General features: G+C 54.6%; 1 protein-coding gene across 1 annotated transcript in view; it reads right to left on the reverse strand.

The window, feature by feature from the left end:
* The window catches only part of AP2A2 (adaptor related protein complex 2 subunit alpha 2), a gene marked incomplete at both ends in the record, with an annotated part of 62,449 nt that overhangs the window by 22,220 nt on the left and 13,927 nt on the right, over positions 1–26,302 (reverse strand). Inside the window, 5 exons of the mRNA XM_080693934.1 lie at positions 128–229; positions 5,350–5,479; positions 7,356–7,549; positions 7,998–8,140; positions 17,726–17,794. Coding sequence (XP_080550060.1) covers positions 128–229; positions 5,350–5,479; positions 7,356–7,549; positions 7,998–8,140; positions 17,726–17,794 — 638 coding nt within the window. The remainder of the gene's footprint in view (positions 1–127; positions 230–5,349; positions 5,480–7,355; positions 7,550–7,997; positions 8,141–17,725; positions 17,795–26,302) is intronic.

The raw sequence follows: 26,302 nt of genomic DNA on the forward strand, positions 1-26,302 counted from the left end.
ACCACCAGGGTGAGAGGAGAGCTGAGCACCACCAAGACGGTCTGCATTCTGAGACTGACAGGGGCCCGCGCTCTAAGACGTTGGCCACCGGCTGGCCGGGGCAGCAAAGGCAGGGCCCACCACTCACTCTGCTCAGTCTGGAGACGGCCAGGGACACGGAGGTCTTGAACTCCTCGGGGTTTTTCTGTGCCAGCGTGGTGATGAGGCTGGTGGCGGCAGTCACCACACCCTGAAAAGACAGCGACAGACCCGTGACTCCACTCAGGATGCCCGAGCCGCCACGAGTCAGGCCACTCGGCCACCTGGCTCGGGACGGTCCACAGTGCTTTCAAAAGGGAGACGGCACAGAAGCCTCGTCTCTGTCCAGCTTTTCTCTAGAAACTGGGAAATGTGCCAGGCATGGTGGCACATGCCTGTAATACCCAATTTGAGAGGCTGACACGGGAGGATTCCAGGTTCAAGGACAGCCTCAGCCACACAGCGAGACTCAGCAACCTAGCGAGACCCTGTTTCAAACAAAAAATAAAAAGGACTGGGGGTGTACCTTGAATGTAGAATGCCCCTGGGTTCAATCCTCAGGACCACGAAAAAAAAAAATAACCAATGGGAAACGCAGAACTCAGTGCAAGCCCCTACGTGGAGGAGCAGCGCTGGGCGAGGCAGGCCTGGGGCCTCTGTGCAGCCTCCGCTGCCTCCTGCAGCACTCCGGAGCTGAGCCGTCCGCCGTGGAGGGAGGCAGGACCTCACGCCCTGCCATGTTCTGCCCTGTCCTGGAGAACTGCAGTCTGGACGTGGGTGGGCAGGCTCAGGACAAGGGCCCGCCCTACAGAGCGCCTGGACGGGGCCCTGGCTCAGCGGGAGTCACAAGGCGCAGGTCGCCGCTACTCCAAAAACCGATGGCTGTTCCCAGTAACCTGTTTCACTTTTAAAGATGTTTGATTAAGAAATTTTCTCACAAACACAGAAGATAGAATGAGTCCGGCGTGGTGGTGCACGCTCATAATCCCAGTACTGGAGAAGCTGAGACAGGAGAACTGCAAGTTTCAGGACAGTCTCAGCAAGTTAAGACTCACATCAACCTAGAGAGACTGTTTTTGAATAAAAAATTTAAAAACAGGGCTGGAAGTACAGCTCAAAGATAGAATGCTCTTGGGTTCTATCCCAGTGCCAAACAAAAGACAGACTGACTGGCTGGAGACGTGAACAGTCAGCTCTGGAAGCGCCCTCCTCAGCCGTTCCCCCGCGCCCGCTCCTGGGCCTGCGGAGGACGGGGAGCACCGCGGGCCGCATGCGTGGTCGGTCTCTTCGGCTTTTAATGAAAAGGTGAACACCACCTTCGAGAAGTGACCCATCGTCTTCCTGTGCTTCTCAGTCGGCAGAATGAGCGCTGACAGGTTCCCAGGGCCAAGAGAGAACGTGTGTGCGCGCACGTGTACACATGTATATGTGCGTGTGTGCGCATGTGAGTGTGTGCGTGAGTGCATGTGCACACGTGTGCGCGTGTGTATGTGTGTGCACATGTGAGTGTGTGCGCATGTGTATGTGCGTGCACATGTGAGTGTGTGCACGTGTGCACGCATGTGTGCGTGTGCGTGCAGGGGGCTGCTGGGGACTGAATCCAGGGAACTCAATCACTGAGCTACATTCCTAGCTCTGTGTGTTGTGTGTGTGTAGTCCTACATACTGGAACAATCGAGGTGTGTGCTACCTCTGAGCTACACCAGCCCAGTCTGTTTGTCTGTTTGTATTACTGGATTGAAGCCAGAAGCATTCTACCTCTAAGCTACACACTCAGCCCTATTTTTTATTCTTTATTTTGAAATAGGGTCTCACTAAGTTTCAGAGAACCTCACTAAGTTGCTGAGGCTGTCCTCAAACCTGCAATCATTCTATCTCAACCTCCCAAGTGCTAGGATTACAAGCGTGCCCACCATGCCCGGCTTTCATTTCTTTTGAAACAGGGTCTAAGTTGCTTGGCTTTGCCAAGTTGCTGAGGCTTGCCTTGGACCTGAGATCTTACTGTCTCAGCATCCCAAGCGTTAGGATTACAGGTGTCTGCCACCTGTGTGGCTCAGGGGAGAGTTTTTAAGAACACAACGTGTAAGTGCACCTGGGCAGCATGACTCACCACTGGCCCCTGGAGTTTGGGGGCACCCTGGTGCACAAGGCACACCCATCTATGGATGAGGAAGCATGTGCCGGCTCTGGGCTCCCTGTTACTGGTTGCTGCTCCTCACCCAACAGGGCTGCTCTCCCGAGTCTTCCTTTCCAGGGGACCCAATGCCGGGGGGTGCACTGCCCAAGCCTGCTGGCTACAGGGCAACATCTGCACCGCCCCGTCAGCTCCAGACAGACAGTTCCATCATGGGACCTTCAAGACTATGACCACTGTGGCTGGCACAGTGCAGGGCTCAGCCTGGTCTCCTTCCCCATCAGTGCAGCTCCTGTACCCAAATGACACCAAGTCTGCCAAGTCCTGCCCGCGCCCCTCCCCACCCACAAGGCCCCAGGCTCCCACTCTGCTCTCTGAAGGGCCTCAGGGGCTCGCTCACTCTGGTCCCCAGGATGGAGGACCCTGACCTTGAGATCAGAAAAAGCAGAACCTCAGCCTTCCCTGTGGCAATGCTGGAGGTGAGCTGCCGTGTTTTAGTTAAGAAGCCAGGGCTGGGCCACAGGGGCCGTCTTCCTGACGTCTGGTGACGCCCCTCGACCTTACCTGACAGCGCCTGCCAGAGCCCACGCCATGGTCACAGCTGCTCAGAGGCTGTGAGCAGGCAGCCCCTCGTCACCCCACAGCTGTCCACCGGCATCACGCACCCCTGGTCTGGGCCAGCCCAATGCCCCAGCTCACAGCCTCAGGAACACTGGGTCAAGCCTGGGACCATGAGAAGCCACAGAACCTCTGAGCCTATGTTTCCTCATCTGCATAACTCGAAAAGCCTACTGGTGCTCGGTCTATCTGACGGTGATGTGCGGACGCCCGGCTCCGGCCTCAAGCAACACCTCCTGGCCCTCAGATGGGACCCTGCCTGCAGAGGCCAAGCCTTGCCCACCAGCACCCGGGGCACTGTCCTCAGAAAGCCTGCTCAGCCCTCCACCTTCCTCCCTACACAACCTCAGCGTCTGGCTGCGTCTAACACCCAGCAAGCCTGGAAGTCGTGACCAGCACGGGACGGTGCGGGCACTGCCACTCCACAGCCACAGAGGCAGCCCTGCGAGCCCCTCCCCACTCCAGTGGAGCCAGCTCACCAGCTTTACTTTGTCTTTTTGCAGTGCTGGGAATTAAACCCAAAGGTGTTCTACCTGCAAGCTACAGCCCCAGCCCTGTTAAAACCAGCTAATGTACCAGGCGTGGTGGCGCACACTTGTAATCCCCACACTTGGGAGGCTGAGACAGGAGGATCGCGCAGGTTCGAAGCCAGCCTCAGCTACTTAGTGAGGCTCTCGGCAACTTAGTGAGACCCTGTTTCCAAAGAAAGAATAAAATAGAAGCCAGATGTGGTGGCACACACTTGTAATCTTAGCATTTGGGAGGCAGAGACAGGAGGATCGCGGTTCGCGGACAGCCTCAGCTACTTAGTGAGGCCCTCTGCAACTCAGTGAGACCCTGTTTCAAAATAAAGAATAACAGCCGGGCGTGGTGGTGCACGCATGTAATCCCCACGCTTGGGAGGCTGAGACAGGAGGATCACACAGGTTCGAAGCCAGCCTCAGCTTAGTGAGGCTCTCAGCAACTTAGTGAGACCCTGTTTCCAAATAAAATATAAAATAGGTCTGGGAGTATAGCCCGGAGGTAGAAAGCCCCTTGGTTCCACCCCCAGTACCACCAAAAAAATAATAAAAATAAAAAAATAAGGAATAAAAAATTGGGCAGGGGGTGTAGCTCGGAGGTCAAATGCCTCTGGATTCCATCCCCAGACCCACCAATAAAATAAAATAAAATAAGTCTGGGAGTGTAGCCCAGAGGTAGAAAGCCCCTGGGTTCCACCCCCAGTACCACACACACACACACACACACACAAAAAAAAAAAAAAAAAAAAACAGCCAATGTGCAATGTGCTTGCCTACCCAGCCAGCCAGGGACTGGCCATCTGTCCAGCAGAGAGCAAACAGCACAGCCACTGCCCACTCCCCACACCCACTGCATGGACAGTGTGCTCTGTGGCCTGCTCTAACCATGGACACTGAGTTGCTCCTACCTCTACTGCCATCTAAAAAATAGAGCCAGACATGGTGGTACACACTTGAAATCTCAGTATTTGGGAGGTTGAAACAGGAGAATCACATGGCCAGCCTCAGCTACTTAGTGAGGCCCTGTTTCAAAATAAAAAATAAAAAATAAAGTTGGAGCTGGGCATGGTGGTGTACACTTGTAATCCCTGGGCTTGGGAGGCGGAGACAGGAGGATCTCGCTGGCTTAAGAGACCCTGTTTCCAAATAAAAATATAAAATAGGTCTGGGAGGGTAGCCCAGAGGTAGAAGGGTTTCCAGGAACCCCAGTACCACCAAAAAGATAAATAAAAAGTTGGTAAGCCAGGCGTAGTGGCACATGCTTATAATCCTTGCACCTGGTAGGCTAAGACAGGAGGGTTGCAGAGGTTCGAAGCCAGCCTCAGCTACTTAGTGAGGCTCTCAGAAACTTAGCAAGACCCTGTTTCCAAATAAAATATAAAATAGGTCTGAGAGTGTAGCTCAGGGATAGAAAGCCCCTTGGTTCCATCCCAGTACCACAAAAAAAAAAAAAAAAAAAAAAAATAGAGTTGAGGATGCAGTTCAGAGGTGGAATGCCCCTGGGTTCCATCTCCAGTATCACAAGAAAAATGAATAAATAAATAATAGAATGACAGGCTGGGTGTGGTGGCACACACTTGTAATCCCAGCATTTGGGAGGCTGAGACAGGAGGATCGCAGTTCATGGACAGCCTCAGCTAGTGAGGCCCTTTGCAACTCAGTAAGACCCTGTTTCAAAATGAAGAATTAAAAAAAAAAAAAATAGGGCCGGGTTGTAGCTCGGAGGTAGAGTGCCCCTGGGTTCCATCCCCAGTACCACACAAAAAAAGAATAACAGGATGACAGGCAGGGCTGGCTGGAGGGTTACACAAATCAGTAAGGCCGCATGCTGGAGCTTATCGGGAACCACAGGCACCCAGGGCAGCCCAGGCCAGGAGCCACCAGGGACGCCAGGCAGGAACCACCCCACACTTCCAGAAAGCCCCAATGGAGCCTGGCATGGTGCTGGCAGCCCCACACAGAACCCCATGCAGGTACAGGCCACCACGCTCGCCGTTCCCCACCCTCAGGCCACGCTGGCTGCAGGCGGAAGGTCAGCTGGAGGCAGAGGGCACTTACCAGATGCTGGTCGTTGAGCAGGTGCACCACACGGGACGTCCAGTCGCCCATGGGAACCAGGTCAGGAGACGTTCGGTACAGGCGCAGCAAGCACAGGGCAGCACTCTGCTTCACGCTGTCCATGGTGTCCCTGGAAAACAGACCTCAGCGTCGCTCCATAGCACACTGGCCCCTGGTGCCCCACGAGCTGAGGCAGCCTGGAGCTGCGTGGGGAGCAGCCAGGGTCCCCGGAACACAAGAGAGTCGGAACAGCAACGTGCGCCCCAGCATGGCGGCTCCAAGGCGGGACCCCAGCCCGGTGGCACGGGCGATCCTGCTGGCAGTACCTTTGTGGTCAGCTCTCACCCTCAACACAGCTGCCCTGAGCACGCCTGGCTGTGCAAGCACACCATATCGACGGCGCCCCTCACTGTCTGGAGCACAACATTTGTACAACTCAATAATCCACACGCAACAGGGCTGCGAGAGGGCCTCACAGGAGACAGCCTCGCCCACCACGGCAGCTACTCTCTCCTCTCCACGATGCAGGGCGTGGAATGCAGCACCCGCTGAGGGTGGGAACCACGGCAGCACCCCATGCCCTGCAGTGAGGAGGTAGGGCCCATGACAACCGAGACAGCAGGGTGCCAGGCCCCGACCTGCGGGCGTTGTGAGCAAGAGGAAGGCTGTAGGGAGAGCGCTGTGTGCAGTGCAAGGGGCCACTCCTGGGGCCCGGCCCGGCCCAGCCCGGCCTCAGGCCTGCCACCTGGCAAATGACTGTTCCGCCTCCGGCTTTGGCCAGAGAGGTGCCCTCGGCTGTGCCAGGCCACGTCCAGAGCGGCGGCCCTAATCAACGGGGCACTCTGCCGTCTTCTCCCTCTCAGCGGGCGGGAGGCAGAAGGCAGGGCGACACAGGTGGGGAGGCCGCTCTGACTGGCTGAGGCAGGGCCGCCTGGGCCCTGCTTCCCCTCCCCACCGTGCGTGGCCAAGCTCACAGAGCAGGAGGCACCAGCCCAGCAGGGAGACTGTGCAGCAGGTGTCCAGACGCCCCGAGAAGGCACAGACGGGGACCGCCGTCCACTCGTGCCAGCCTGCACTCCTCAGAGCCCGCGTGTCTGCCCTGTCCCTGGGCTGCGCTCTGCACCTGCGGCCCGCATCTCAGCAGTGACACTCCGCGCTTCAGCTGCTCGGCCAAGGGCAGGGCTGCTCCACCACAGCACGGGCCAGCAGCCTGGACTGTCCTCACCACGTGCCTGTCCTGACAGTGCAGGCCACCCCCAGCAGCCCCAGACCCTGCACACTGGTGACGGCAGGCTCTCCACTGTGACAGTCAAACCCGCCCTGAGACTGTGCCGAGGACCCTGGGTGGCAGGTGGCACGGCGGAGGCCTGGGCTGACCTGTCCCGGGCACCTCCCTGTGCCTCTGCCCCATGCAGCCTGGAAGCCCCCACACACTTCCCTGATGGTTGCCCCTTCTGGAGCCGTTGCAGGTGCAGCCAGATGTGCTGCTCTGTGGCCAGCGACCCAGTGACTCAGATCACCCTGAGCGAGGCAGGCAGTCCTGCTTTTCAGGTCCAAGGCCCAGGACGGCGCAGGGTTGTTTCAGGCTCTTCCACAGCCAGCTACGCAGGGCCAGGCAGATCTCCCCAAATCAACAGGGAGGACAATGGACGACTCAGGACGCCCAGGACTCTGGAGCTTGACCTCCTGTGCTGATGCTCTTGGGCAAGGGCAAGGGCAAGATGCCGTGCCACGCCACAGAACAGCCTGCGCTGCCTTCTCCTCAGGGAAGGCCCCACGTGAGGTGGAAGCCCGCTCTGGGTTGGCTACGGCTGGCCAGGCTGGGCTTTCTCCTGTGACCTGTCTCAGCGAGAGGCATCTGACTGGACCTCTGAACTCATAGCCTGCAACCCTTGACCCAGCTCAGACTGCGCCCCCTGCCCATTGCACAGGATGGAGACCACAGCACGGTGTGAGGCGAAGGTCACACACGGACGTGTTCCACGTGAAAGCGCGCTGTCATGTACCCCGCGACGAGGATCTTAGGGATCTCCCCGGCGAAGGCCTCGGCCATCTCCCGGCTGCCCACGTTGGCGATGCAGTGCAGGGCCAGGCCCATGAAGGTGGGGTTGCGGCTGGCCAGGTCATTCTTGATGGCGTTGTTGATCAAGCGGATCAGCTCACTGTTGGAGTTCACCAACACGGAGATGAAAAGGTAGCCCTGCGTTCCGGGAAGGGTACACAAAGCCGTTCACGTAAATTTATTTGCAACAGTGCCTAACGGGGCTCTGTGGGAAGGGAGACAGACCTGGGCCCCAGTGGGCTGCAGCGTGCACAGAGGCACACCAGCAGGCGTTCCTGCCTAAACAGCAGGTGCCTGCCTGGGGGCAAGGCGCCGGCTGGAGCAGCTGGAGAAAAGGCCACCCTGAGGGGAGCACCGGCAGGGAGCCGATCCCTCAGCCACCCTGCGGGGAGCACCGGCTCCGATCCCTCGGCATCCTGCTCCCCACGCTGCCTAGACAGGGGGAGGGGCGGGCCTCAGTGTCAGCACCAGGCGCACGGCGACGCCTGCACGCCCCCGCGGGGCTGGCGCGCTAATCAGGACGGGATGGAGGACAGTCTGCAGGCCGGCACGCGGGCGCAGGGCCCCAGCCCGCAGCCATACTTACGATCTGTTTTTCCGTGTATCTGTTGGAGCTCAGCAGGTTCACGGCCTCCATGTGTCCAAAGTCGATGTCGTGACCAAGGAGAAAGATGAACAGCAACTTGCAGACGTACTTCTTCTTACTGTATCCATCAAGAGCCTTGTCACCTGCAGAACAGCGGGGGAGGTTTACCCAGGCAGGCGGCACGGCAACAGAGCTCCTGGAACCCCAGCACACGGCCTCCGATCGACTGTGAAACTAGGCACCTGGCGGAAAGAGCTCTGCCCCCCGAGGCGACCGGGCAGGCCTCCCAGGCCCCCTCCAACCTCCCGCCACCACTCTGGCAGGGACGGAATCCAAATTCTACCATGAACCACCAAGTTAACTCTTTAAATAACTATAAATTTAGGCAGACAAACACACCCAAATTATCTTCCGTTTCAAGAGTTCCAGGACAAATCGCTCAGCCACGGAAACGCCACGTGAGCATTCTTGCACGCACACCAGGAGGACCTGTCACAGGCACTGCACGACCGAGCGGATCCTCAAGGTCACGCAAGGCAAGCGCCAGCAGTAACAGGCAGCACTTTAAATTCCACTCATAACAAAGCGCCACCCAGCACCGCCTTCCCGTTCACCTGAGCGCACGGTGCGGGCATTCCTCAGTGCCAGCCTCCAGCACCGCGGAGCGAGCCGGAAAGGTTGGGGAGGTACCAGGCATGCCTCCCAGCCACTCCACCCCATGCCTGCTAGCGGCGCGGGACTCGGCCTCCCAACCTCACACGCCACAACGGCTGACCCTGCGTCAGCCGTCAACCAGCTGGAAACGACCTGTGCAGCTCCTCAGAATCCCTCCTCCTCTGCAGCAAACTAGGGGTAATTTATTTAATATATTTTTATTGGTGCATTGTAGTCAAACATCACAATGGAATGCAAGACTAGTGAGGATATCCAAGCACACATCACCCAATTAGCCTTTATCCCATCCCCCTCCCACTCCCTCCCCCTCCCCCTCAATCCCATGCTTGATTGGTGATTAATTTTGATTTCATTTGTTTACGTACATCATGTGTTTTAAAGAGAGTCCATCCTCCCCCATCCCATCCCCTCTGATTGGTCACCTTAACTGCTCCTCCATAGGAGGAGCAACTAGATCTCCTCCCATTACCCATTTCTTCCTAGTTTTTGCATATTAGGGAAAGCATCTGATTTTTTATTTTCTGTGATATTTCTTTTTTTTTTTTTTTTTTTTTTTTTTTTTTTTTTTTTGGTGGTACTGGGGTTCCTGGAAGCCCTTCTACCTCCGGGCTACACTCCCAGACCTATTTTATATTTTTGAAACAGGGTCTCTTACGCCAGCACGGCTGGCTTCGAACCTGCGCGATCCTCCTGTCTCCGCCTCCCAAGCGCGGGGATTACAAGCGTGCGCCACCACGCCCGGCTTTTCTGTGATATTTCTCTGTGTATGCCGCATTCCAAGTTCCAATCCCACTCTTGAAGGCCCCGGCACCGGCCTGGCCACCTGGTAGACTCTGATCCCGGCCTCACTGGCTTCAGCATCAGCCTTGCCTCATGGCAGGCTCTGATCCCGGCCTCAGAGGCCCCAGCACCGGCCTAGCCTCACGGCAGGCTCCTATCCCAGCCTCACTGGCTCCAGCTACGGCCTCACCGCATGGCAGGCTCTGATCCCAGACTCAGAGCATGAGGCTCCAATCTCATGCTCTCGGCCTCGGAGGCCCCAGCACAGGCCTTGCCTCACGGCAGGCTCCAATCCTGGCCTCACTGGCCCCGGCACAGGCCTCACCCCTCAGCAGGCTCTGATCCTAAGGGGTAATTTAAAGACTGAACAATGTAAGCGATCAGCCCCAGCTCCAACCTCCCCTCAGGTTGGAGCTGTTCTCCCTCGGTCCTCGGCTCCACCCACCAGTGCCTGACTGTGAGCATGGGCACACAGCCACTTGGTATGCGCAGGAGGCATCTCCTGCCCAGTCCAGATCCCGCTGCCTTCTGGAAGCCTCCTTTGACAGCCACAGCCCCTCCTCCTGGAGACTTGCCAGTTACGAGACATTTGCAGAAAGGGAGCTAGCTGGAGGGCAGAGCGGAAACAGCTCAAAGACTGCAACTGCGGGGACAGCCACGGAGCTCTGCCCCAAAGCCCTAGCGCAAGGCCTGCAGATCCTCCTGGCCTCTGCCGCTACCATGGGACACTTGGCCAGCATGCGCTCAGAAGCTGAGCTATGCCAGGTGCAGCGGCACACGCCTGTGATCCCAGTACTTAGAAGGCTGAGACAGGAGGATTGTAGGTTCAAGACCACCCTCGGCCAATTTAGCAAGACCATTTTCAAAAAGTAGGTAAGGTCAACCACTGAGCCAGAGTAATGAGGGCACACTGCAGCCCTCAAGCTGAGGGATGTGGGCCAACACAAATGCCAGAAGGACATCTGGGACTCGGGGAGGGGAGAGTTAGGAGCCACATGAGTCCCAGCCTAAAGTCAGAGCATCCAGAGCATCCTTAGCCAGAGGCCATCAGGACCAGTGGCTGACACAGCTCAAAGAGGAAAGGGGAGGCAGTCCCTGCTGAGAACAAGGCCACCCTGGTGCTGCCGGGCAGGACAGGGCCACCTGCCCCTGGGCTCCACGGCTCCCTGCCTGCTCCTCCTGCCCATCACACCCGGTGAGTGCCCACCCACACAGTTCTCCCGCAGCTACCCCTGGGGAGCGTGGCTGCCTCATTCCTGTTCTGGGGGAGTGCTGCTGTCCAGCTTCGGCCCCAGGAAGGCTCTGGGATCACACTGGCAGGGTCAGGAGCCAGCGTCCATTTGCACTTGCATCCTCATACCCCAGCACTCTGTAGTACGCAGGCGCCTAGACGGAGCCTGGCACAAGGGTGCTCTCAGTGGGTTTGTGTTGACTAAATAAAGAATAATCAAACCATTGTACACTGCAAAGCAGGGCTGAGCCATGCCAGGTGCAGCGGCACATGCCTGTGATCCCAGTACTTAGAAGGCTGAGACAGGAGGACCGCAGGTTCAAGACCAGCCTCAGCCAATTTAGCAAGACCATTTTCAAAAAGTAGGTAAGATTGCCGGGCGTGGTGGCGCACGCTTGTAATCCCCGCACTTGAGAGGCAGAGACAGGAGGATCACGCAGGTTCAAAGCCAGCCGCGCGCGCTGGCTTAGGAGACCCTGTTTCCAAATAAAAATATAAAATAGGTCTGGGAGTGTAGCCTGGAGGTAGAAGGGCTTCCAGGAACCCCAGTACCACCAAAAAAAAAAAAAAAGTAGGTAAGATCAACCACTTTTTTTCCTCTCACATAAGAGAAAAAATAAATGTGTCCAATTTAAGAATTTATATCCAGGCGTAGTAGCACACGCTTGTAATCCCAATATTTGAGAGGCTGAGATAGGAGGATCATAGTTTTAAAGCCAGTTTCAGCCGGGCATGGTGGCACACGCTTATAATCCCTGTGCTTGGGAGGCTGAGACAGGAGGATCGTGCAGGTTCGAAGCCAGCCTCAGCTGGCTAAAGAGACCCTGTTTCCAAATAAAATATAAAATAGTTCTGGGAGTGCAGCCTGGAGATAGAAGGCCCCTGTGTTCCATCCCCAGTACCACATGCACACAAACACAAAAAGCCAGTTTCAACAACTTAGCAAGGCTCTCAGCAATTTAGTAAGACTCTGTTTCAAAACAAAAAATAAAATAGGGCTGGGGATGTAGCTCAGAGGTAGAATGCCCCTGGGTTCATTCCCCAGTGCCCCACACAAAACAACAACAACAACAATGAAATACTCTGGTAACAACCCGATGGGTCTTCAGTAGCAGTGAAGCTGAGACAGATCTCAACTGGATTGTCTGGAGGTTTTCTAGTATTAAATTCCACACCTCCTGCATGGGGCAGGCCACCCTGTGCATCACCGCGCCTGGCTTATTTAATTTGTTCTTTTGTGTTTTGTTGTTTTGTTTGTTTTATGGTACTGGGAATTGAACAGGGGAGAATTCTACCTCTGAGCTTCACTCCTCAGCCCTTTCGCCAGCCCTATTTCTTATTCTTCATTTTGAAACAGGGTCTCGCAGAGTCGCAAAGGGCCCAACCAAGTAGCTATGTCTGTGTGCGTACCGCGATCCTGGGGATTACAAGCGTGCGCCACAGCCCTACTTTTATTCTTTATTTTGAAACTGGGTCTCACTCGGCTGCAGAGGGCCCCACGAATTAGCGGAGGCTGTCAACGAACCTGTGATCCTCCTGTCTAAGCCTCCCCAGTACGGGGGGGGGGGGGGGGGGTTTCAGGCATGCACTGCCCTCCCAGGTTAGCTTCCCTCTTATCAAGAGGCCTGTGCTGGCTGTGGCCCCAGGCGCTGGTTACTTCCTCAACATCTGGGTGCAGCACCCTGTCATTTCCAGCTTCCTGTGCGGTTGCTGGCCGTCAGCTGCCAGCCAGAGGCCCTGTTCCTGGGGAGCTGGCCCAGTCGCTTCTAGCGTTTCATCTTACTCTGATGTGCCTAGGTGTAGATTTCCTTGTGTTTATTCTGTATTTGTTTCATGAATTCCTAGACGTTCTCTGAGCCCGGCCTCTGCCATGTCACACCCTGGCCTTGAGGGACACCAGCTGGACCTGGCGGCCTTGCCCAAACAGCCCGGTGCCTCCGCCAGCTCCGTCTCCAGCTTCCCTGCCTCTGGGCTACATGCAGGCAGTGCTCCGCTGGAGCACTAGCAGTTCTAGGATTCCACCTGGCCTTGTTTGAAGTCCACGTCCCCTTTCGCTGTCTGCAACTCCTGCCGAGGTCTGGGCCGTGCTCCTCTGCAGGGTGGCAGCCCTGCACTTCATCAGGTGCTCACCTGACACCGCTGCAGGTCCGTCTTCTTGCTCTGTGCCCTCGCTCTCTTTTTTTCTTTCTTTTGTTGTGTGAATGTGTGTGCGACACTAGTACTGCTGGAGACTGAACGCAGCGTGGCTCTACCTCTGAGCTACGCCCCAAGTCCCATTTTGTTTTGTTTTGTTTTTTGTGATACTGGAGATGAAACCCAGGCATCTTCTACCCCAGGCCTATTTTATGTTTTATTTGGAAACAGGGTCTCACTAAGTTGCTGAGATCCTCATTAAGTTGCTGAGGCTGGCTTCAAACCTACAATCCTCCTGTCTCAGCCCCCCAAGTGCTAGGATTACAGATATATGCCTTCTTTAACTGACACAGGGTCTTCCTAAGTTAGAACAGGCTGGTCTCTAACATGAGATCCTCCTGCCTCAGCCTCCCACGTGCTGGGACTGCGCCGGGCATCTTTGAGGGGGACACTGGGCGGGAGAGGTGAGTGGTGACGTCTTCCTACAGGGAGGAGTGAAGTTCATACGAGGCGTGCCAGACATTGGGGCATGCAGATGCAGGTCTGGGAGAGGGCTAGTGCGCTTTCGCCCCTCCTGCTCCCGACGTCGTTTCAGTTTTACGTGGAAGGGGGTCCCCAGACTTCAGAGCTGCCCTTCTTGACCGAGGAACCTGGCATCTTTGGCCAGACAGTTTTCAGCTGTGAGGGGCAATACTATGGGCCGCTGGGTGTCTAGCAGCCTCCCCTCGCCTTCCCTAGGAAAAATGTCTCTCTCCTGGGGATAAGACCGCCGCGGCCCTAGGCTCTGGAGGCCACCGAAGCGTGTCTCTGCCTGGTGGCCTCTACTCTGGGCTGAGCGGCGCTCTCGGGCACAGCCCTCCTCCTGGTGCAGGCTGCGTCTCCTGCCTGTGGCCTGGTAACACCGCCTCCTGCCTGCTTACTCCGACACTTTCGGGAATTTCTGGAACACTGCGAGCTGTTGTGGCGGGACTGGTCTCAATCCCAGTGCCCACTACAGAGGCTCCAGCCACCCCCAAGCCCTGGGAAGCAGATGGTCCAGACCGAGTGTGACATGCACGCCCGAGTTCAGAGACGTGGTCCAAAAACGTTAAATACCTTGGGAATTTTTTGCTATCAATTATATGCTACAATGGTATTTTAGGTATTTTGGGATAAATAAAATACATTATGAAAGTTAATTTCTTTCTTTCTTTTTTTTTTTTTTTTTGGTGGTACTGGGGTTCCTAGAAGCCCTTCTACCTCCAGGCTACACTCCCAGACCTACTTTTACATTTTTATTTGGAAACAGGGTCTCCTAAGTCAGCTCGTGCAGCTGGCTTTGAACCTGCGCGATCCTCCTGTCTCTGCCTCCCAAGCGCGGGGATTACAAGCGTGCGCCACCACGCCCGGCTTTATTCTTTATTTTGAAACCGGGTCTCACTGAGTTGCAGAGGGCCTCACCATGTAGCTGCCTGCGAACTGCAATCCTCCAGTCTCAGCCTCCCGAATGCTGGGATGACAAGTGTGCGCCACCACCACGCCTGGCATGAAAGTTGATTTCACCTGCTTCTTGTTATGTTCTTCAAAGAGGCTACCGGAATACTCAGACTGGGGAGGTGATTTGTACTGAGTCTTACAGGAAGTGCTGAAAACCTCTATCACCAGGCCACCCTGACAAGAAAGGGATGCCACCCGGGTGTGATGGTGCAGGCCTGGAATCCCAGAACTTGAGACTGAGAAGATCACGGGTTCAAGGACAACTTCAACAATGTAATGAGACGCTCAGCAACCCAATGAGACTCTCTTTCAAAACAAAAATTAAGCCAGGCGTGGTGGCACATGCTTGTAATCCCAGCCATTTGGGAGGCTGAGACAGGAGGATCATGGTTCGCGCCAGCTTCATCTACTTAGTGAGGCCCTTTGCAACTCAGTGAGACTCTGTTTCAAAATAAAGAATAAAATATAGCGCCAGGCGTGGTGACGCACACTTGTAATCCCCGCGCTTGGGAGGCTGAGACAGGAGGATCACACAGATTCAAAGCCAGCCTCAGCTACTTAGTGAGGCTCCCAGCAACTTAGTGAGACCCTGTTTCCTAATAAAATATAAAATAGGTCTGGGAGTATACTCCGGAGGTAGAAAGCCTCTGGATTCCACCCCCAGTACCACAAAAAAATAATAATAATAATAAAAATATATATATAGGGGTGAGGGTATAGCTTGGAGGTAGAATGCCTCTGGGTTCCATCCCCAGTACTGCAAAAATAAAGAAATAAAGAAATTAAAGAAAAGAAAGAAAGGCAGGCAGGCTGGGGTGTAGCTCAGAAGTAAAACACTTCTGGGTTTGATGCCCAGTACAGAATGAGGAGGAGGAAGAGGAGGATTCAGCAGCGGCGGCGGCGGCAAGAGCAGCAGCACAACGCCGCCCAGGCGGGACCTGCAGGGACCGGAGCAGACTGCCTATGAGACCTGCTGTGCTGTCCAGACCCATGCCCGGTAGATGCTCGATGGCCAGCATATATAACGGCCCAGCTCCACACAGAGGCACGGGATGGCTTCTGACTCCAGACACAGAGAAGTGTGGGGTCAGCAGCTTGCCAGAGCCTTCATCTTAAAGTTATGCACTGACAAGCTGGATTATCACTCTAAACCCACAGCCAGGCTGTGACACCTGCCTGTAATCCCAGTACTTGGGAGGCTGACACAGGAGGGTCACAGGTTCAAGGCTAGCCGTAGCTCCTGGAGGCTCAGCAACCTAGCCAGACCCTATCTCAGAATGTAAAAGGCTTGCATGTATCTTAGAGGCAGAATGCCCCTGAGTTCAATCCCCAATACCAAAATAAACAAAACCTACAGAATGTCAAGTTTAACCCTTACCAACCTGAGAGCCATGAACCTTAAAAGAACCATACATACTGATTAAAATCACTACGCACCCACCTTCTGTCGAGCCATCGGCTTGTTTCTCCTCCTTTGTACACCATTAGAGGGCCCCGTCAGCAGGCTGGGGGGGGGGGCTGTCTTGGGCCGAGGTGTGCCACCCTCAGCCACGCCCCTCCAGCGGCTCCGCGACTGGGTAGGCCACGCCTCCACAGGGTGTGTCAGCCTTCTTGTGTCTGCCTCCTGCCTCCTCCCCAGTGAGGCTGGCAGCACAGCCCCAGCAGCCTCATCACAGGGTCTGCACCCCAACACCCAGCCTGAGATGACCAGCATCTCCGCCACACAAAGGGGAAGGAGATGCAGGAGGGGTGGCAGCTCGCCACAGCAAGAGGCCAAGAGAACGAGGGACGCTGGTCTGGGTGTAGCCGGTGGCCCCAAATTCCTCCTCTTTATAAAGCCTCTGAAGTTATGGATGCCCCAAAACACATCTAAGCAACCATTTTGACCCAATTTCAGGAGCTCCACAGACTCTAGGGAAGTCCTGAGTCTGCTCCTGCTCTCTTGCTTTCTTTTTCTTTCTTTTTCCTTTCTTTTTTTCTTCTTTCTTTTTTTTTGAAGGTCTGGAGATGGAACTCAGTGGCATTTGATCTCCAAGCTCCACCCCCTGCCCAAATTTTTATTCTTCATTTTGAAACCGGGTCTCACTGAGTTGCAGAGGGCCTAAGTAGCTGAAGCTGTCCGCGAACCACGATGCTCCTGTCTCAGCCTCTTGAATGCTGGGATGACAAGCGTGTGCCACCAAGCCCAGCTTATTCTTTATTTTGAAACAGGGTCTCACTAGTTGTGGAAGGCCTCACTAAAGGCTGGCTGCCAACCGGGACTGGGGGGTGCAGTCCCCGCAGCTCCCCAGGGTCGAGCCCCAGCCCCTCCTCTACTTGTGGTTTCTAGTCTCACAGCTAAAACTCAGAGACGTGTGCCAGGTCTCAAACCTGCAAAATCCAAGCAAAAAACTAAGGCTCGAGAGATTAACTGGGCTTTTGCAAATGTACTAACGTCTACAGCTAAAGCGCGTGCTGTGCAGACACTGACGGAAGAGCGCCTGCCTGGCTGACTCCAGGGGGTCAGGTGTGGAACCGGCCACCCAGGGAGGACTCAGAAGGGCTGGCATTCCTCCACAACGCAACGGCCAGTGCCTCTGACAGGGCACTTCGTGCATTTAACACTGGACACCAGGTCGAAGCCACTCCCATCCAGGGAAAGGCCGAGGCCAGGAAGGGACACGCTGCCCACACGACCCAACACTGGCCTCCCAACAAGAGACCGACAGATCTCTTGCAGTGTCTAATCCTGGCCATGACAGGAACCATACCAACTGAGAACACAACTTTGGTTTAGAGGGAGAGAAAAAAAAATTTAAAGCGGGATGTGGTGGCTCAGGCCTTGATCCTACCTGGTACTTGGGAGGCTGAGACGGGAGGGTCACAGGATGGAGTCAGCCCAGCAATTCAGTGACTCCCAGTTTGAAAATGAAAATAAAAGGATCCGGGCAAGGAGCCCAGGAGTGTAACCCAGCATCTGGAGGCTGAGACGGGGGAGCCGAGGCAGCGGTCAGGGAGACCCTCCTTCAAAATAAAGAATAAAAAATAGGGCAGGGAGTATAGCTCAGAGGTCGAATGCCCCTGGGTTCCATCTCAGACCCGCAAAATAAAATAAAATAAAATAAAATAAAATAAAATAAAATAGGGCTGGGAGTGTAATTTAGAGGTAGAATATATCTGGGTTTAACCTCTAGTACCAAAAAAATACAATGGTGTTAAAAGATCAGGTCCTGCGGGTGTGGGGGTGCAGGCCAGGCATCTCATAACTCAGGTCAACCGAATCCAGGAACTTGAGCCCAGCCTCAGCAACTTTGTGAGACCCTGCCTCAAAATAAAAAACAAAAAGGGTTGTCAGCAGCAGAGCACCCCGGGTTCACACCTAGTACCACAAAAAAAACAATAACACCTTACCGTGTAAATTATAAGTCAGTCAGAGAAAAGGCTTAACACTTACCTTTAAATTTTGATCTAATATTTGCCAGTTCCTTGTTTATCCTCTTTATTTCTGCTTCTTTGCTTTTGCCTAAAAAGGAGAGCACAAATGCATTCTTTAGTTGACTTGTAAAGAAACCCATTTCCCTGGTAAAACCCACGCTGAGAACTACGGGCCGTGGCAGTGCCAGGAGGAAAGAAGGCCTGGAGTCTCTGCTTTTGGGGAGAGAACACAGAAACCAGAAGGCTCCTCCAGCCAGGGAGCCAGGGAACCAGCGAGCCAGCGAACACCCTGGTAGCACTGTCCACGGCGCCTGCCGGGGAGGCAGGACCTCACACACTGCACTTCACCGGCGTGCCAGTCCTGGGCCTGGAAGGCAGCCCCGCCCTCCCGACACTTTCCACAGTCAGTCACTGTCAGCCAGCCACCGCTTAGTCCTCAAATGACGGCTGGTATGGACCACGACAGCTTCTGACCGTCTATCCTCGTGAAATTCTCCAGCCTACAGAACCTGGTGAGCCCACTATCGAGACATCCAGTGAAGTTCAGGAAATCTCTGCTATACAAGAAGGGACCAAAGCACTACTACAAGACACTCTCACTACATCCTTCAGCTGCGAAGTGGGCCCTCTTTCCACAAACATCTGTATATATGACTTGTGTCGCATGGGGGAGAGAGTGAACTTCCAGAGGTTTTTTTGGGGGGTGGGCTGTTTTTTGAGATGAGAGGTCTCACAAAATTTCCCAGGCTAGCCAGGCATAGTGGCGCACGCTTGTAATCCCTGTGCTTGGGAGGCGGAGACAGGAGGATCGCGTAGGTTCGAAGCCAGCCACTTGCTCTGGCTTGAGACCCTGCTTCCAAATAAAAAAAATATTTAAAAAAAATAGGTCTGGGAGTGTAGCCCGGAGGTAGAAGGGCTTCCAGGAACCCCAGTACCACCAAAAAAAAAAAAAAAAAAATTTCCCAGGCTGCCCTTGAACACACCATCCTCCTGCCTCAGCTAGGCTTTTAAGTTAGAGCCTGCACACCTCTGACAACCACTATCCTCCTGGACTGGTGTGAAAACTGGGACCTAGAGCTGCCGGTGAATCTGAGGATCGGTGCACTGTGCACAGAAACATGTCCATGGGAGTCCTGAGAGTCTAAAACGTGTGTGTGTGTGTGTGTGTGTGTGTGTGTGTGTGTGTACACAGTACTGGGGGATGGAACCCAGGGCACTCTATCTCCAAGCGACAGCCAGCCCTATTTTGGGGGCGGGGGTGATACTGGGGTTCCTGGAAACCCTTCTACCTCTGGGCTACACTCCCAGACCTATTTTATATTTTTATTTGGAAACGGGGTCTCTTAAGCCAGCGAGGCTGGCTTCAAACCTGCACGATCCTCCTGTCTCCACCTCCCAAGCATGGGGATTACAAGTGTGCACCACCTGCCTGGCTCCAGTCCTATTTTTTATTCTTTATTTTGAAACAGGGTCTCACTGAGTTGCGAAGGGCCTCACTAAGTAGCTGAGGCTGTCCATGAACCGCGATCCTCCTGTCTCAGCCTCCCCAATGCTGGGATGACAAGCATGCGCCGCCTTGCCCGACTTGTCTAAAACACTAAGACTTAGAGCACCATAATGTAGCCCTCTCACGTACGCTCCTGGTTAAGGGTTGGACTTCCGGTGGAAGCAGAAGGCTTCAGCAGCACTCCAAGGCCAGGCCCCGCCTGCGCCCCCGCCCTCAGGGCCTAACTGCACAGGCTCCGGTGGCCTATCTGCCTTCCTCAGCAGGACATCACCCTCCTCCAGGACACTCCCAGAACTCACTTATCCCCACTCCACACCTGCTCACCAACGGGCTCAGCGGCTGTCCTGAGCGCTCCCGGAGCCCTTGAGCTCCAGGTGCACCAAGAGTCGGGCCAGAAGAGCAGGTTCCTAGCAGCTGGGAGAAGATCCCAAACCAGCCCAGGACCTCCTGCAGCTGTCCCCAGCGCTGCTGCAGTGTGCCGGCTGGGCGGCTACAGGCCTCTCCAGGCCACAGCAGCTGGCCCAGGCCTGGCATTGGTGCTGGGCAATCTGTTCGGCACAGCAGGATAAAGTCCAATTTTTTTCTGAAAATTGTCTTAAATCTGATTTTTACCCAGATGCCATGGTCCACACCTGCAATCCCAGCACTTGGGAGGCTGAGACAAAAGGATTTTAGGTTCAAGCTTATTTTCAGCAACCTAGCAAGACCTTGTTTCTGATTTTGTGGTACAAGGGGTGGAACCTAGGGGAGGCCTTTCTACCTCCAGGCTACACTCCCAGACCTATTTTATTTGAAAACCGGGTCTCGCTAAGTTTCTTAGAGCCCACTCAGTTGCTGATGATGTCCTCAAACCTGCAATCCTCCTGTCTCAGCCTCCCAAGTACTGGGATTATAAGCGTGTGCTACCACATGCAGCTTAAGACCCTGTTTCCAAAAAATAAAAACAAAAAGGGCCAAGGGTCTAACTCAGGATAGAACACCCCTAGCTTTAACCTCCAATTCAATAATTTAAAAAACACTATCTTTAGTGATGCAGGCCTTTGGATCTGGCTGACGGGCCATGAACACTGTCTGGGCAGCTGCACCAGCTGGACTGAACGTGGACGGAGCACTCATGGGAGCCGGGGCCTCGGCACAAGCTGTGCCCGTGTGGCACGCAGCTCTGAGCTAACGTGTCTTCAAAGGGGCCTGCGCTTGTGCTCAGCCTGGGCGCCGCCATCGCCTACCCGCCTGCTGGGGAGAGCCTCTGAGCTGAGCCAAGGCGCTTGCCATCCGGAGCCATCGGGAGGCGGGTCTGCTCCAGAGCAGGAGAGGAGAACGCTGCGGGGATGCGGGAGGGAAGGCCAGCAGGCGGAGTCAGCTCCCTTGCCTGACCGAAGAGCTCCGCATCACAAAATCAAACTAACAACATACAGCTTAGAGTTAGGAGCCAAGCACCAGGGCAGAACGAGCTAAGCTACGCGGCGTCTGTGCAGGAAAGAGGCAAGAAGCCCATTTACAACAAACACACGTGCACACGTGCACATGAGTACATCACATGCTTGGCTACACACACCTGTGCGTATAAGCACATGTATGCACACAGCCATGCAGATGTGCACACACACATGTGCATGCACACATCTACACATACATACAGAGGCAGGTGGGCATTTGTACATGTGCACATGCCACATGAACACATAAGCACATGTGCATTTATACACACATGCAGACATGTACTCATAAAATTGTACTGTGTGCATGTGCATATACATGCACGTGTGTATGTGTACACACATGAAGGCTTGTGTGTGCATGTCTGTGTGTGCGCACATGTGTATACATGTCTGCACATATACACACATCTACATTTATACACATACTGTCATGCACTTATGCACATGCTTGCGCATGAACATGACTACATGTGTGTACGTGTGAGCACATGCAGAAATGCACTCATACACGTGCACATACCATATATATAACTAAACTTGTCTACAAGCATACACACAAGTGTATATACACACTCACATATGAGCCCGTACATGTGCACACAGCACACATGTCTACATGCATGTGCAGTCATGCACACATGCTCAAGCATGTGCACGTGCACACAATGCACATAAACTTCTGCGTGTCTACATGTATGCAAAGACCCACTCACATGTTCACACATGTACCCATACACACATTTATGACATAAACATGCATATAAACCATGTACACAGATAATCACTACACACACAAGTGCGTACTGTTTTTGGTTTTTGTGCTACTGGAGATTGAACCCAGGGATATTCTAACAGACTGGGATATCCCCAGTCTGTTTTGCTTGCTTGCTTGTTTGCTTGCTTGAAGCAAGGTCTCACCAAGTTGCTGAGGCTGGCCTTGAACCTGCATTCCGTTGTCTGGGCCTCCCAAGTACTGAGATTACAGGTGCAAGCCACGCGCATATATACTTTGTTTCTGTGTGTGTGGTACTGGGGATTGAACTCTAGCATTCTACTTCTAAGCTATGCCCCAAGCCCTTTTATTTTTTTATTTTCTAATTTTGAAACAGGGCCTCACTGAGTTACTGGGGTTCTCCCTAAGTTACTGTGGCTGGTTTTGAACCTGCAATCTTCCTGTCTCAGCCTCAATCCCAAGTACTGGGATTTCAGGCGTGCGCTACCATGCCTCACTGCCCATACTGTTTTAACCTAGGGCTCAGGGCTTGCCACGAGAGAACAGTGTGGTGAGGAGGGTGCCTCTGGGCTGGCCACAGGGAAGCCAGGCGGCCTCTGAGCCGCGACTCCCTCACCAGACCACCCACCCCAGACTTCAGCCATGCCAGGACGGTGCAGAAGAGCGCAGCCACCGGGCCCGAGGGCAGGGGCCCCCATAGACCCCAGGACGATGGCTGGAAGGCCCTGGGCCTCAGGAGCAGACTGTCAGGACCAGCGCTGAGCAGGACAGGAACAGACCCGGGGAAAGGGTGATCAACAAGTCCAGAGCCAGGGAACCCCCGGGCGGCCAGTTAGGTTACTGCACAGAGACAGCGGAGGAAGTTCTTGGGCAAACAAGCCACCAGGGACAGGACCATGGTGCCTCCAACAGTTCAGGCACACTGAGTCCACATGGAAGCCGCAGCAGCGCGGGGCGCAGCTCGGTGGTAACACGCTGGCCTAGCACATGCAAGGCCCTGAGCACAATCCCCAGCACTACAGAAACAAGAAAAAGAAAATACACAACGGGAAGAATACTGAGGTCAACTTCCACACAGGGCCTAGAACGAGAAGCTGGAGAACATCCCTACATAGCCATTGCAAAACGAGCTAAAAAAAAAAACTTAGAAACCCCATTAGAGAGCCGGGCGTGGGGGCGCACGCTTGGAATCCCAGCATTCGGGAGACTGAGACCGGAGGATCGCGGTTCGCGGACAGCCTCAGCTACTTAGTGAGGCCCTTCGCAACTCAGTGAGACCCTGTTTCAAAATAAAGAATAAAAAATTGGGCAGGGTGTGTAGCTCAGAGGTGGAATGCCCCTGGGTTCCATCCCCAGACAGACCCCCCCAAAAAAAAAAAAAATTAGAGAAACTCAAAGTAACCAGGCATGGTGGTGCACGCTTGTCATCCCAGCATTTGGGAGGCTGAGACAGGAGGATCCGGGTTCGCAGCCAGCCTCAGTTACTTAGTGAGGCCCTTTGCAACTCAGTGAGACCCTGTTTCAAAATAAAGAATAAAAAAAAAAAAATTGGTCTGGGGGTGTAGCTTGGAGGTAGAATGTCCCGGGTTCCATCCCCAGTACCGCAGAAAAGAAAAAAGAAAAACTCAAAGTACACCGAGAGTAGTGGCGCACACTTGTAATCCCAGCATTTGGGAGGCTGAGACAGGAGGATTGCACGGGTTCGCAGGCAGCCTCAGCTACTTAGTGAGGCCCTCCACAACTTAGTGAGGCCCTGTTTCAAAATAAAGAATAAAAAAATAGTGCTGGAGGTGTAACTCAGAGGTAGAATGCCCCTGGGTGCAATCTCAAGTACAAGAAAAAGAAAGAAAAACTCAAGGTAGCCAGGCGGCAAGGCGTGGTAGCACACAGTAACCTCACGGGTTTGAGGCCAGCCTCAGCAATTTTAGCCAGACCCTCAGCAACCTAGTGACACCGTTTCAAAACAAAACATAGAAAGGGTTAGGGGTGCAGATCAGAGGTAGAATGCCTGAGTTCAAGTCCCAGTACCACATAAAATAAAGATTCCAGACATGTGCCTGGAATCCCAATACTTGGGAGGCTGAGACAGGAGGATCAAAGCTCAAGGACAGCCTCAGCAAGTAGTGAGACTCTTGGCAACTCAGCAAGATTCTGTTTCAAAACAGAAAAATAAAATTGGGATGGGGATATAGCTCACAGATAGAATGCCCCTGGGTTCACACCCAGGTACCACACACACAAAAAAAATTCAGCTACTTTGTGAGGCCTTCCACAACTTAGTGAGACTCTGTTTCAAAATAAAGGAGCAAAAACAGGGCTGGGGTGTAGCCCAGAGGTAGAAAGCCCCTGGGTTCAGTCCCCAGTACTAGGAGATAAATAAGGGCTTCGGGTAGAGTTCAGTGATAGTGTTCCTGGTGCCATCCCCAGTACCAGACAGAAACACAGCAAGCAAGAGATGGAGACGCGGACTTTCCACCCACCAAGCTGGCCCTCAAACAAACCCAACGGCTGGCGCACGCTTATAATCCCAGCATTCGGAGGCTGAGCAGGAGGATCGCGGTTCACAGCCAGCCTCGGCTACTTAGTGAGGCCCTCTGCAACTCAGTGAGACCCTGCTTCAAAATAAATAATAAAGCCTGGCATGGTGGCGCACGCTTGGAATCCCGTGCTTGGGAGGCTGAGACAGGAGGATCTCACAGGTTTGAAGCCAGCCTTGGCTACTGAGTGAGGCTCTCAGCAACTTGGTGAGACCCTGTTTCCAAATAAAATATAAAATAGGTATGGGAGTGTAGCCCAGAGGTAGACGGCCCCTGGGTTCTACTCCCAGTACCACCACCAAAAAATAAAAATAAAAATAAATAAAGAATAAAAAATAGGGCTGGAGTGTAGCTCAGAGGGTAGAACGCCCCCAGGTTCCATCCCCAGTACGGGGGGGGGGGGGGGGGGGCAAACGCCACAGCCGAAACACACACAGAGTTGGGAGAAGGACATGGGCCAGGCCAGGAGCGGGCTGCGCGCTCACACGGGCGGCAGTGTGCAAGCCCAGCCAGTGCACGGAGGACAGGCCTCAGGAGTGGACACTGAGACGGCCAATGGGGCCGTCCCTGGCCTGGCACCCGGTGACTACTTGGGGACGAATTGGGACGGAAACACTGGCGAGGAGGGCGACAGTGACGTGGAGAGGCCCTTCCCAGACCTGTCCCCGCAGGCCACACCGCGGTGCTGGAGCTACCTCTCCAAAGGAGCCAGGCCAGGCGGCCTGGCCGGCTCCCACGGCTCCTGCTGGCCCTCCCTCCCAGTGCCTGCCCGCCTCCACAGGGGCCTCACCGCCCGCTCCCAGCCACAGCCTGCGGGCACTCTGGATGTCCCCTGCCTCCAGCCGGCCGTGATGGCGCACACCTGTAACTCCAGTACTTGGGAGGCTGAGGCAGGAGGACTGCAGGTTCAAGACCAGCCTCAGCCACCTAGTGCAAGGGAATCAACAACCTAGTGAGACTGTTTCAAGACAGAAAAGGAAACAAGGGGCTGGGGTGTAGCTCAGAGGTGGAATGTTTCTAGATTCAATACCCAGGATTGCAAATGTCTACTGCGAGCAGAGCTCAGCAGGACGACCCAGCCGGCGCCCTCCCCTCAGGTGGCCCAGGAGCTGGGTGGAGCCCTGCCGCAAGCCCCTGGGGCATGCAAGCCTCCACCAGGAGCCCCAGCCCCCCAGCTAGCAGGGGAGGCCCGCTGCCCGCCCAACACCGCTGGCTGCCAGGAGCAGTGGGGATGGTGGCGCCTGCCTGAGGCCCCGCCCGAGGGGAAATCGGAGACACGCCCCCAGACTCCCAGACTCCAGGGCTTGGCCACTAGCTGCAGACACGGCCCACACGCGGTCCTGGCGGTCCTGGCTCGGCAGCGCTGTCGCCACCCGCTACCAGCGGAGCCGCTGTGGCGCTGGTTCAGACCGAGGGAGGCTCGGGCAGCCCGCAGACTGCGTGGGCCAGCCGCCACGCCCCTTACCTTCCGCACAGCGGCATGGCTCCCAGCCCACCCGGTGACGCTCCTACAGCTGTGCTTCCACCCGGAAGCAGAGGGCCTCACCCTGCAGGACACACATCTGCCAGAAACCTTAACACTCCTGACCTGAGCTTGAGGGCAAGGACAGGGGCCGCTGACCTACCAACTCCAGAAATCAATCTTAAACTGGGCGTGGTGGCCCACGCTGGTAATCCAGTACTTGGGAGGCTGAGACAGGAGAGCCTCACAGGTTCAAGGACAGCCTCCAAAATGTAAGGAGACTCTAACTTAGTGAGACCCGGTTTCAAAACAAAAGATAAAAATGAGCTATGGGATAGCCAGGCATGGTGGTGGATGCCTGTAATCCCAGTACTTGGGAGGCTGAGACAGGAGGATCTGCAGGTTTGAGGACAGCCTCAGTGACTTAGCAAGACCCTGTTTCCAAATTAAAATAAAACAGGATTGAGGGTGTATCTCAAAGTTAGAGTGCCTCTGGGTTCAATCACTAATTGAAAGAAAGAAAGAAAGAAAGAAAGAAAGAAAGAAAGAAAGAAAGAACGAACAGTAACAGGCCTGCAGCAGCAAGTCCACCAGACAGTCTGATCTGGGGAGTCTGATCCGAGCCTCCTCCTCTGACGCTAACTGAAATCCAGGATAATTCCTACCTGGACTTGGGAGCGCTGGTGGCTAATAAGTAACCTAGACTGGCCACAACCGCTGGCCACAAGCAAGCTGCGATCTGCACTCAGTGAATCCAGTCACAAGACATGTGCTCAGCAGAGAGACTCAGAACCCCTGAACTCCAGCACGCTGGCCCGGCCGTTCCTCAGGAAACCTGCTGGTTACACGGTTCTTTTTGCATGTTGAACTAATCACAGACAGTACTGGTATGCTGGGAATCGCCTGAATTCCAATAAT

The sequence above is a fragment of the Muscardinus avellanarius genome (assembly GCF_963383645.1).
Source record: "Muscardinus avellanarius genome assembly, chromosome: 1".
NCBI lineage: Eukaryota > Metazoa > Chordata > Mammalia > Rodentia > Gliridae > Muscardinus > Muscardinus avellanarius.